The 12500-nt window shown below is 45.0% G+C and overlaps 1 protein-coding gene across 1 annotated transcript; it reads right to left on the bottom strand.

Annotated features, from left to right (window-relative positions):
- Positions 1-484: 484 nt before the first annotated feature.
- Positions 485-6837, bottom strand: Spink2 (serine peptidase inhibitor Kazal type 2). The gene is made up of 4 exons (XM_051198220.1): positions 6720-6837; positions 4968-5029; positions 2134-2243; positions 485-775 (listed from the first exon to the last, which is right to left on the bottom strand). Exons 1-4 carry the CDS (start codon positions 6772-6774, stop codon positions 730-732), a joined length of 273 nt encoding a protein of 90 aa, XP_051054177.1. The 5' UTR covers positions 6775-6837; the 3' UTR covers positions 485-729.
- Positions 6838-12500: the final 5663 nt, after the last annotated feature.

Below are 12500 nucleotides of genomic sequence, written 5' to 3'. Positions count from 1 at the left end.
AGCTCCAGGACAGCCAAGGCCACAGAGAGAGACCCTGTCTCAAAGGGCAAAACAGAAAGTTTTAGTAGATTCTCCTTTTCCTCTACCCCCTCCCTCCACTACCCCTAAGCCCCCCTGAACCACCTCCTGGTTTCCTTCCTCTTTCATGTCTTCCACGTAATTTTTTTGCCCCAGTCCCATCTTTCCTCATCATTTATTTTTACCTTCTCTTTGTTTCCCTGTTATTTTTAAGTTGTACCCACACTTTGCACCCACTGATACTTATACATGTAGAAACTGCATGAATCCCCTAACTGCATCAGTCGTCACTTAAAGAAGGCTCTCACCATGAAAACCCTGCATCGATAAATGTGCAGCATTTTCTCTTGTTATTCTGTCTGTGTCCATTTAATTCTCAGGTTCAGTGAGAAAACCCTGAAATGGAGCAGATCAGTTCCCCGAGGGATGGGGAGTAGCATTTTCAACAGAAAACACCAACCATCCATTGAACTTAATGCTCATTTTATTCCCTGTAAGTAAAGCAATGCAAAAGTCACCAGGGCTATAGGCTCAACTAAAGTGAACTACAGGGCAGAAGCCCAGAGCAGGAGTTTTAGAAGTCTTCCACACCTCCTCTCAGAGAAGGTGCATTAACGGGAACCATTGAAAGAGACAAGGAAAGCGAGAAAGAAGGGGTGGGATTCTACCAGGAGTAGGGTGTTCTCCAGCTGCTCTTGTGTAAATCGCCCATCAGCAAGGTGAATCTTTGATGATTTTAAGAGGGTTACCATCCTCCCTGAAAAGTGAATAACCATATACACTGTATCAGCATCTGCCACACTAAAACCAGGCCAACTGTTTAGCACTTTTAAAGTCCTGTGTCCATTATGCATCCAATTCCCTTCAGGGCTACATTTACTTGGTCACTTTTTAAGGTTAATTCAGAAAACACAAAGGGTAAAGATCTTTTTACCCCTCCCCCAATGCCCCCATCCAAACCTAAGGTAAAGAAAGGGCTCTAATGCCAACAAACCATTTCAAGAAGACTTAGATTGCTCAATGGAAATTGATACACGAGAATGTACTCTCCCACACAGATGTGTTATAGCCACCTGGGCAGTGTGTTGCTTGAAGGGAGTCAGGAACCATACATTTAATACTTAGCATATTCCAAGGTATATGAAGTAAGTCTTACCTGCCAACTGGTAAATATAGGGTGTGCAGATCACCTGTGTGTCCCTCTAAATCTAAAAGTAAATGTGATATTCTGCAGAATTTAGCTATTAACTATAGTCTTCTTTGTGTGGGCACATATGTAGGTATAGTGCTGAGGATTGAACTAATAGCTTTCTGTACCCTAGCTAAGTTCTCTACCACGGAGCTATATCCCAGCCCCCCAAATATGCAGTATGTTTTTCCACTACTGTAAAGATTGATCCCAGGACTTCACACATTCTAGGCAAACATTTTACTGCTGAGTTACTCTGTCTACGCTACACTCCTAATTTGGAAAAAGAGCACATTAAGATGGCGACGTAACCTGTCTACTTCTATATAGCACACTGATCACAAGCTTTAGTGTCTAGCTTTGACCAAAACAATGATTTTACATCTTTAAAATGTCTGTATAAAAACCCAAAACAGAGCCAGACAGTGGTGGTGCACACCTTTAGGCCCAGCACTCAGGAGGCAGAGGCAGGCCAATCTCTGTGAGTTTGAGACAAGCCTAGCCTGGTCTACAAGAGCTAGTTCCAGGACAGGTTCCAAAGCAATACAGAGAACCCCTGTCTCAAACCCCTTCCCAAATAAAAAACAAAACAGCTGAAGTTACATTTGACTTCTACATCCCAGAAAGGAGTTACTGCCTCCAACAATCAAAATTCAGGACAAGAAAAGAAAAACTGGACTGCTACACAACTGAGAAACTATGTGACCTGGGGCTGGAAGCTAAGAGAACTTGTTGCTCTTGCAGAGGACCCCAAGTCTGATTTCAGTCACAACCATTTGTAACCACTGCTCCGGGGGTCCAACTCCCTTTTCTGATCTCTGTAGATACCAGATATATACATTGTGCGTATGCATACACATGCAAGCAAAACCCTCATATACATAAAATAATAATAATAAATCTAAAAGTAATCTGTAATACTGGACCTGATTTTCATGCACATGGTACATTCATTCCCGTAAGTGTTCAGGTCGCTTCCACACACAGGGTTGAGGTTCCTGGGGCATGCTGGATAGTCATAATGATCACAGTTTGGCTACAAAAGAGAAAAGTAGAGAATTAAGAGAAAGACTTGACACACACACATTACAAAACATCTAAGAGAGGATAATGTCCCAACTTACCCTAAATTTCATAGAAATATCCTAAATAAACTTATGTTTTCCCCTGCCCAGCCCAAAAATGAGTTTGTAATATAAAAATCAGATGCAATGTTTCAAAATACAATTACAAAAAGAAGGAAAAAAAAGATGACCCCAGAACCAGTAATTACAATACTTCAGAGGCTGAGGTAAGAAGATTGCCTCCAGTTTGAGGCCAGCCTGGGATACATAGTAAGTGCTGGCTGGCATGGGGAACACAACTAGATCTTGTCTCAAAAAACAAAATGAAACAAACTAGAGCACAATATTATCGCGGTAAATAAGGATCAGGATAAACAAATAGGCCGAATAGATGTTTATTCAGGGAGAAATAACTTACAACCTAGACAGATGAAAACCAGGAAATTCAACCCGATCCTCTCCTGTCCGAGTCACGCCAGAAAGAGAGCGCCTTTCCTGGCCCCCTCCGACCTCCTTCCACAGGTCACTTCCGCCCATGGCTCCACCCCCCAATGGGTGTGGTCAGTGCCAGAGAAGGACTATCTCATGATACAATATGGTACCATTTGAACTAATCCTAGCACTTGGAAGGCAGAAGGAGGATCATACTCAATTATATTATGCAGTTGAAGCCAGCCTGGGCTATGAGACCTTATCTCAATACTTAAAAACACAGTGAGAATTTGAACATCTACTAAGCCTCATTTTGAACCTCCCGCCCTGCCATTTTTTTTTTTTTTTTTTTTTTTTACCTAATTCCAAGTTTGGAGTGGGGGAGGTGTTATTTATTTTGAGACAGGGTTTCACTATTGGCCTGGAACTTGCTATGTAAAACCAGGCTGGCCTCAAAGATTTACCTGCCTCTGCCCTCCTATGTGCTGGAATTGAAAGAGTTCACACCATACCCAGAAGCTTTTTTTTTTTTTTAAAGCAATGTCTTTTAGCAAGTCTGTCTAAAGTATTTGATATTGCTCTCACACAAATAATTTTACTTCATTACTCATGTTTCTATGAGACCCTTGGGTGTTACAAGGACTGTAACTCTGGCTGGGGATACACAGTGATGAGGATTGACCCTAGAGCTGCAGGCAAGTGCTCAACCTCTGAGTTATACCCCTTGTGTAAGTTAGGGTTTCTATTGCTGTGAAGAGACAGACACCATGGCCATAGAAACGCTTAGGAAAACATTTCATTGGGGTGGCTCCCTTATAGTTCAGAGGTTCATCACGGTGGCAGCATGACTTGGTGCAGGAGAAATAGCTGAGAGTCCTACATCTTTCAGGCCACAGGAAGTAGTCTGTCTCACTGGGGGTGGCTTGAGCATGTATGAGACTTCAAAGCCCACCTCCACAGTGACACACTTCTTCCAACAAGACACACCTCTTAATAGTGCCACTCCCTTTGGGGGCCATTTTCTTTCAAACTACCACACCCCTATAGAAAATATCCTCTTAATTTAGATGCTTAACAGCCTAGCATTCACCAGGTCCTGGATCTGAGCCTCAACATCCTCACCCCACCCCAAGAGTCTAGAACGATAAGCCTGGTGCGGTGCTGCACACCTGTGGTCACAGCACCCAGTCTGCAAAACAAAGCAAAACCACTCAGAGAATGGGACAGTTGAAGGTTCTATATCATGCAGCAGATCTGTCTCAGCCAGCCAGCAAGGGGAGACTATGTTGTGGGGACTGTTTTGAGAGAGACTGCAATTATCCGGATGCAAGTTGTTTAGGCAGAGAATGGTTATAAACATTTTCTATGAGATACCCTCAGAGAGCAGTCCTCCCATTATCTCAGACTGCTGCCCCCACAGCCAGTCCAGAAAGCCTAATAATCCTTCTAACAGCCCAAGGGACCAGGTCTCAATTCATAATTGTCAGCTTCCCTAACTTTGGTCCTAGATTCCAGATGAGGACCAACCAAGTGTAATTGTTTGCACCACTACCTAAAGCCTCGCTTGCTGACAGCCTGCACCGGACCACGCCTGAAGACTCTTTCCTCACGCTGGCACTTTGCCACTCCTCTGCCAGCCAGTGAGTCTCTACCAGAATGAAAATGGTGGTCACAGACCCCTTGATACAGTAGTCTTCAATAAACTGTCTCATTTGGGTTTCATTTCTGTCCACAGAATTTATATAACAAAAATACATGAAGTTGTCTGGTACACACAGTAACAATCATGCCTCAAATAATTTGGATTTTAAAAGAAACTTTTAAAGCAAACAGATCACGGGGCCTTCAAAAACTTGAGCTATTCTCAACTGAAATGTACACTCTTAGCTGACACAGTGGTTTATACCCATAATCCTAGGACTGAGGCAGGAGGATCTCGAGAAAAGAAAAATATATTTTCATTTATTTATATCAAGGAACCTGCATGGGATTCGAGCTTACAGAACAATTCTCGTTTTTGTGTTTGTTTTGTTTGTTTGTTTGTTTCCAGATAGTGTCTCCCTGTGTAGCTTTGGAGCCTATCCTGGAACTAGCTCTTGTCGACCAGGCTGGTCTCAAACTCACAGAGATCCACCTGCCTCTGCCTCCTGAGTGCTGGGATCAAAGGCACGTGCCACGGTTTCTAAAGCTGTAAGTTTGGCCTGAAAATGGTTCAGCACTTCTTCCCTGTATGAGAAGAAACAGTGCCAGTAGTTCATACTTACTGTTCTGAATTCTGAAGGCTGAACTATGTGAGAGTTGGGAAAGTCCAAAGAGTTGGAGGAGACTGCAAAGAGAAAACACTGACATGCATAAATGACGATGGTAAGTTGATCGTAAAGATCCTTAAAACCCGGTTTGTAAGTAAGATGGTACCCTAAGCCAACCTCTAGCAACCCATATGAGCATTTTCAGACAAGTGCATCTGCACACAAGTAAAACACCCATGGGGGGGGCAGGGCAGGGGGAGTGGGGGCTGGAACAGTTTGTGGGCTGAGGAGATGGCTCAGTGAATGAAGTGCTTGCTGTGAACTGGGTTCCAGTCCTCATCATCCATGACTGGGGATGATGACTTTGGTCTGCAAGCCCCAGCACTGGGAGGCAGAGGCAGACAGATATCAAGAATTTCTGGCCAGCCAGTCTAGCAGAAATGGCTAGCACCAGGTTCATCAAGAGACCCTGTCTCAAGAGTAAGATGGAGAGAAATACAAGACAACCAGTGTTGACCTCTAGACTCTATATGCCTACATCATACACGCACAGCAATGTGCACACACACTCATGCACCAGTGGTGGTGCACACCTTTAATCCCAGCACTTGGGAGGCAGAGGCAGATGGATCTCTTGAGTTTGAGGCCAGCCTGGTCTACAGAGCAAGTTCCAGGACAAGCTCCAAAAGCTACAAAGAAATCCTGTCTCAAAAGCAAACCAAAAAAAAAAAAAAACAAAAAACAAAAAACCACACACACAGAGAGAGAGAGAGACCAAAACCATAGGTTTGAGTTTTATCCATGACTTTCCTTCCCTTCTGATATGCCTCTCCCTGTCTCTTTAAAAAGAACTTCCATTATTTCTTCCTGGGACTTCTTTTATGTTTGGTTTGTTTTTTTGTTTTTTGAGACAGGGCTTCTCTGTGCAGCAGCTCTGGCTGTTCCAGAACTTGCTTTGTATAACTGACTGGCCTCCAACTCATAGATAACCTGCCTCTGCCTCCTCAGCGCTAGGATTAAAGGTGTTCACCACCACCACCCTGCTCTCCATGGGATTTCTAAAAAACACACAGAACATTTGGTTCTGTTCCTATAAAGTTTCTTGAAAACTGATTTTGAAGTTACAAGTGTCAGGGAAGTAATTAACGGTGTAAGATAACTTTTGTCTGTGTATTCAAGATATTTTTTTTCCAGATAAGCACAAAACTTGGAGTTAACTTTTGAGACAGGGGCTCACAAAACCCAAGCTGATCTTAACAGGCTATGTTGTAGGAGCTGGCCTTGGAAGCATAAACCTCTTGCCTCTGCTTCCTAAGTGCTAGGATTACAGACATGAGCCAGTATATCAAGCTCAATAAACACAAAATTTAGTGTAAATATTGGGATTTCAACTCCGCTTTCCCATAAACGTCAAGTCCATCCAGAGGAAGGTCTCAGGGGCATTCCCACGTCCACACACCTCCTGTCAGGCTCAACTGGGCGGTGGTTACAAATCCAACTGCCTATCTGGAGGCCAGAAACTCTGTTTAAGAGAGGAAGAGCAGATGGCGGGGGGGTGATACCCAGAAGGAGCTGGGATCAAAGCACCAACTGGAGCTACAGGGGTGCTGGCCCCACATTCAGCTTCCATTCCCACTGGGGCCCAGCCGGCAGAACCGCCAGTAACGGCACACATCCACATCTGCAGCTCAAGCCCAGAGCCAGCGCTGTCATCTCTGAGCTGGTCCCCCTTCCCCAGTCTAGACACCCGACCCATTTGAGTGTCACCTTCAAAGTCCCCAGCCAGGAGCAACAGCACCAGCGGCAGCATCATGGGAGCCATCCTCCCTGTTGTGCTGGAAGGCTCTGGAGTGAGGCAACAATAAGTTACCCGCTGGCACCACGCGGGGGGCGGGGGGGGGGTACAAAGGGGAGGGGCGAAGGGCGGGCAGGCGGCTTGGTAGACCAGGAGGAGGAAGAGAAAAGGAGGGACAGGCCCCTGCAGGAGTGGGGATGAAGGAGAAGAGGGAGGTTTGGGGAGGCATGAGGGGAGGCCCACCACCTACCCACAAGCACAAACCTTCCAGATTTCTAAGCAGCAAACTCTCCACACGATCCATAAAAAACGAACCATGTCTCCAACCTTCCACCAGCCCATACACAACCCCTGCTCTTCTCCAGTGGTCCAAACGGCCCGTCTGGTCCCCAGAGCCCACACACAACACCACACTTGAACTCTCCACAAACCCCTCCACATCCCTACAGCATCCCTCTTCACCAACCCCCACGAAACACTTCACACACAAGTACATCACACGCTGAACACACACATACACAACCTAACCCCTCTGCAAATCCCACACATCTTCACCTCCCCTCAAGAGCTGCAACCACCCTATCCCAACCCCAGCCTCACCCACACACTCCACCACAAGCTGACCCCTCCTCAAAAGGCACACATGCCTTTACCATAAAATCCATTATCCTTCCACATGCCCCAAACATCCCGTCAACCCATAAAAACCCACCCATCCATACCCCACCATCCTTCCATCTCCCCTAACATAGGCCTTTCAACACTTCAAATACCCCACATCTCACATACCTAAATGGGGCCTAAATGACCCCCACCCTTGCAACCCACCAAATACTCCAGTCCTCTACACAACCCACCATTCTTCCACTCCCCACATACTACATTCACTTCCCATCCACCTTCCAACCCTCCAAATACACACACACACCACACACACCCATCTATCCAACAGTAACACACCACTTCTTCCAATACCACACATAGAACAGACCCCCATCATACAACCTGCCATTCTTCCACATACCCCATAATTCCTGCAACCCACCCACTCCCTTCATACACACAAACCCCCTTCATACAACCCAACAACTCCACACCATCCACATACCCAATTTTACACAAACTCCCCCCAATATAGGCAGATTTTTCTTTGGGCTACCAGCTCTCTCTTGCTCTCTCTCGCTCTCTCTCTCTCTCTCTCTCCCTCTCTCTCTCTCTCTCTCTCACACACACACACACACACACAGACTTATTAATTATAAAAGTTCGGCCTATAGCTTAGGCTTGTCCCACTAGCTCTCATAACTCAAATGAACTCAGTTCTATTTACCTACACGATGCCATATGACTAGTTGCTTTTACCTCTCCTCCTACATGCCCTGCCCCCTCTGTATCTGGCTGGTGACTTCTCCTTTCTTCTTCCCAGACCTCTCTCTGTCCACTCCTCCACTTCTCATCACCACTCCAAACATCTACACAACACTCCCCCATTCCTATCCACAAACCTTCAAAGTACCCCTCTCCAGGTAATACACTCCTTTAATCCCAGCTCTTATGAGACAGAGGCAGGAGGATCTCTGTGGGTTTGAAGCTAGCCGGTTCACAGAGCTTATTCTAAGATAGCCAGAGTTACACAGAGAAACTCTGTCTCAGAAAAAAAAAATAAGTATCCTTCTCCATACACCCTCCCCATACATACCCCATGATGCATCACCTCTCTACCCTTCTACATACCCCAAACACAACCCCCATGCCTCTGATCCCCCCATACCACACCCCGCCTGTCCAGTTCCTCAAAGATCCAAACCCTGCACACACCACGTCTTCCTCCACACATATCTCAACTCCTCTACAAACCCTACAAACACCACACAGTTCACACTCTCACCAACCAAAATGAATTTCAAGGTATCTATTTTGGAGGACTATGTCAGAACTTCAAAAAGGCCAGGTGTAGCAGCACATGCCTTTAACCCCAGTTCTCAGGAGGCGGTGGCGGACAGATCTCTGTCAGTTCCAAGGCCAGCCTGATCTCATAGTGAGTTCCAGGCCAGCCAAGGCTACATAACAAGACCCCATCTCAAATAACCACAATGATAACAAAAACAAGCTTCAAAAGGCCAGGTAAAGTATCATATTCCTGTGACCACCGCACTTGGGAGGTGGAGACAAGAGGATCCGTGAGCTCCCGGCCAGACTGAACTACATGACAGCCTGCCTCAGAACACACAAACAAAAATTCTGAAGGGCATTAAGCAGACTAAAGTTCAAAGTGCAGCCCTGTAGCTTCCAGAGCATCACAGGTCTCCCCTGCCCCATCCCCTGACTGTGTTCCAGTCACACTGGTTTCCTCAGTCCCCCTTTAGGGCTTGGCCTGATGCTGATGTCTCAACCTGCAGAAGCTTCCTTAGTCATCTGTCTGCTCACACATCCTCAGATCAGGAATGCATTCCTTGGTCATCACATCTTTATAAAGTACCCAGTTCTGCTATGTCCCATACTTCCGGGGCCTTGCCTTCCTCCCATAGGACTCACCGAAAACCTGACCTTCTTACTGTAAATCGCTCTTTTGTGGCACACTCTACCTGTGTAAGCTCCAAAAGGTGAGTGCTCCTGCTTGGCTTACTGCTGTACCTTCAGCACCTGGAAGATGCTTCCTGTGTGTTCCCAGTCCACTGAATGCTTCAGCAGGAGATATAGCTCCATGGGGAAGAGCTGGCCTAGCATGGCCAAGGCCCTGGCTTCAATCCCCACCTCCACAGCTGCAATTAAAAGCAAGCCCTGACAAGTCTTACTGAGTGAATGAGTGAATGAATGAATGAATGAATGAATGAATGAATTCAAGGGGGTCCAACATTAACTGACCTAGAAGAAAAGGCTAGACCACAAAGGAAACACCAGAAGCCAGCCAGCTTTTAGATGCAGAGGCTAGAATGTTGCTACAGGTTCTACATAGTCAGTTTCCGGCTAGCCAGAGCTACATAGTGAGAACCTGGAAATTGTAGATGTTTACTTAAACAAAATGGTTTTTCAAGAAAGGAAGAAACTTAGTCTCTGGCTGTATGTGTGTCATGTGACACACCAATACAGTATGGCATGGCTGTGCAGTGTGCCTACAAATACTCATTCTGCAAGGTAATCCAGACTCTGGAACTCACAGACTCCTGGTCCCCCCAACTCCACACCCATTGGTACCATTACAATAGAATATTGGGACACAAGCCATAGACACAAGAGCTCTTGCTATCATGTGTTCTAGCCTGTCTTACTTTAACTTCACCCTGGTGTCAGGTGAGCAATTATTCCTAGGAGAAAAGGTGTTGGCTCCTAACCAATGTCATCTTGGCCATCATGCTGTCCCAGGCAGGATATTTCTAGCCTGTACACAGTGGCCTTGCTTATTACTCTTACTTGTCTATCACCACAGTTTCAATTGCACCTGATGTGAAGTCAAGAAATGTTTCTGTAAGGGGTTTAACCCTCAGCGGTATTCAGGGGCACAGGAAAGAACTGATGAGGGCCTGTCTGGTGTTCTGTGTTGTGTGGGCTGTTCAAAGAAGGAGAGTCACCCAGGAATGGAATCTTAGGCTCTCTGGCAGCTGGAAGGAACAGTTTCTGTGAACTGAACCTCAAACCTCCATTCAGAAGCGTATTTATGGATTGATCACAAAGATTGTGTTTGAGGTACAAGTTCCCCTTTGATCTGTTCCATATGTTCTAAGAAGGAAACCACCCTAACCCAGCAACTTCAGTCCTTACTGCACACTGTTTGATAGTCCCAATAATTCAAGATGCTCCGAGTGTGCCTGGATAGTCTTGTGACTGAAGCCATGCAACAGATGGAAAATCTTCTCATAAAAAACAACTCTGTAAGTCATAGGAAACAATCACTGTGGCTCAAGTGGTGACTTATACCAGCAATGGTTGCTCTTGGGAGGTAGGAGGGGATGAAGAGTTCCAGGTTGCCCCAGCAACTGGGAAGCTTGAAGTCACCTCAACCTACATAAGACCTTGCCTCAAAACAGAGCTCCATAGTTAGAATTTGTAAAGAACACTGGTCTCTGGCTCTGTGTGTGTGTGTGTGAGAGAGAGAGAGAGAGAGAGAGAGACAGAGTCAGAGACAGAGACAGAGAGAGAGAGACAGAGAGGTGACACACTTCACTACAGTATGGCCTGGTTACACAGTTTCCCTTCACACACTCACTCTAAAATTAATCCAGACTCTGGAACTCACAGCCTCCTGCCTTCCTCCCTCCACACCCTTAAATAATGCTATTATATAATATTATGTTAATAAATAATATTATAATATTAAGGCACTGGTTGGTCTCCTTTTAACTTCACCTTGGTATAAAGTGAATAATCATTTTTGGATAAGAATTCCTTGTGTCCTAATTATACCACTGTGGCTGTGCTGTAGAGCAGAGCATTTCTAGCCTGTAATACTGCCTACTACTCTTACTTTTATGTCCTCTGAGTCTAACCCTGTGCCTACACAGCTGAGTACATGACCTGAATAAATAAACCCTTGAAATATCAGATCAATATCTCAGCAAAGAAATAAACTGTGCCCTTGAATGGTCAGATTAATATCTCAGCAAACAGAATAAACCATGGACTAGAAAGATGACTCACCCATTAAGACTTCTTGCAGAGGACCCGAGTTGGGTACAGTTTCTGGCACCCACATAAAGCAATTCATAACCGCCTGTGACTCCAGCTCCTGGGGACCCAATGACCACTTCTGCCATCCAAGGATTTACACAAATGTGTGCATACCATAGAAACACACACATATACACATAAATAATAAAATAAATCTTATTTTAAAATGGAAGACACCAGCTGGGCCATGGTAGCACACACCTTTAATCCCAGCACTTGGGAGGCAGAAGCAGGTGGATCTCAGTGAGTTCGAGGCCAGCCTAGTCTACAAATCGGGTTCAGAACAGCCAGGACTGCTTCATAGAGAAACCTTGTCTCAAAAAACAAGCAAACAAAATTATTTTGTTTGTGCCAAGATCTTGCTATATAGCCCAGGGTGGCTTTTAATTTAAGATCTCCTTCAAATTCAACTCATGCCTTTAATCCCAACACTTGAACACCAAGGAAAGAGAATTATTAAGGCCAGCCTGAGGAACAGAGTTAAATTCTAGTCTAGCTTGGCCTACAGAATGATGCCTTTTCTTCTTTTATTTTTTCTTTAATTCATTTTCAAGTTTTTAATAATGAATTTTTAAACAATATTTTATCATTGAGTGTAGTGAAACACACCTTTAATTCCATCACTTCTGGAGGGACAAGGCAGGCAGATCTCTGTAAATTGAAGGCCAGACTGTGAAACAAGAACTAGTTCCAGGACAGCCTCCAGCCTCCAAGGTCACAGAGAAACCCTGTCTTAATAAATAAATGATAAATAAATAAATAAATAAAAATTATCACAACATCAGAAAAGAGTAAGAGAGTAAGACATCATCATTCCTTTGACAGATAGACACCGTGCTTGCCTTGGAGGTCATCATCTTGTACCAGTCTCTTAAAACTCCATCTTGCCTCAAAGGAAACAGCCAGAAGCACAGATCTGAGAAAGTGACTATTGAGTTCTCAGCCCTCATCAATACATATGATGTCCTTAATCCCAGTAGGCAGAAGGCAGAGGGAGGTGGATCTCTGTGAATTCCAAGACATCCTGTTCTACATAACGAGTTCTAGGACAGCCATGGCAGTTACATAAAGAAACCCTGCACTATAAA

The sequence above is a fragment of the Phodopus roborovskii genome, unplaced genomic scaffold (assembly GCF_943737965.1).
Source record: "Phodopus roborovskii unplaced genomic scaffold, PHOROB, whole genome shotgun sequence".
Lineage (NCBI taxonomy): Eukaryota > Metazoa > Chordata > Mammalia > Rodentia > Cricetidae > Phodopus > Phodopus roborovskii.
This window is presented reverse-complemented; position numbering and strand designations above follow the sequence as displayed.

Coding starts and splice junctions, on each gene's coding strand:
- Spink2 (XM_051198220.1), bottom strand. CDS start 6,774: ATGGCTCCCATGATGCTGCCGCTGGTGCTGTTGCTCCTGGCTGGGGAC. Junction 2,244..4,967: donor AGCCTTCAGAATTCAGAACA/GTAAGTATGAAC, acceptor TCTCTTTTGTAG/CCAAACTGTGATCATTATGA. Junction 776..2,133: donor ACCATGTGCATGAAAATCAG/GTCCAGTATTAC, acceptor TTCACTTTTCAG/GGAGGATGGTAACCCTCTTA.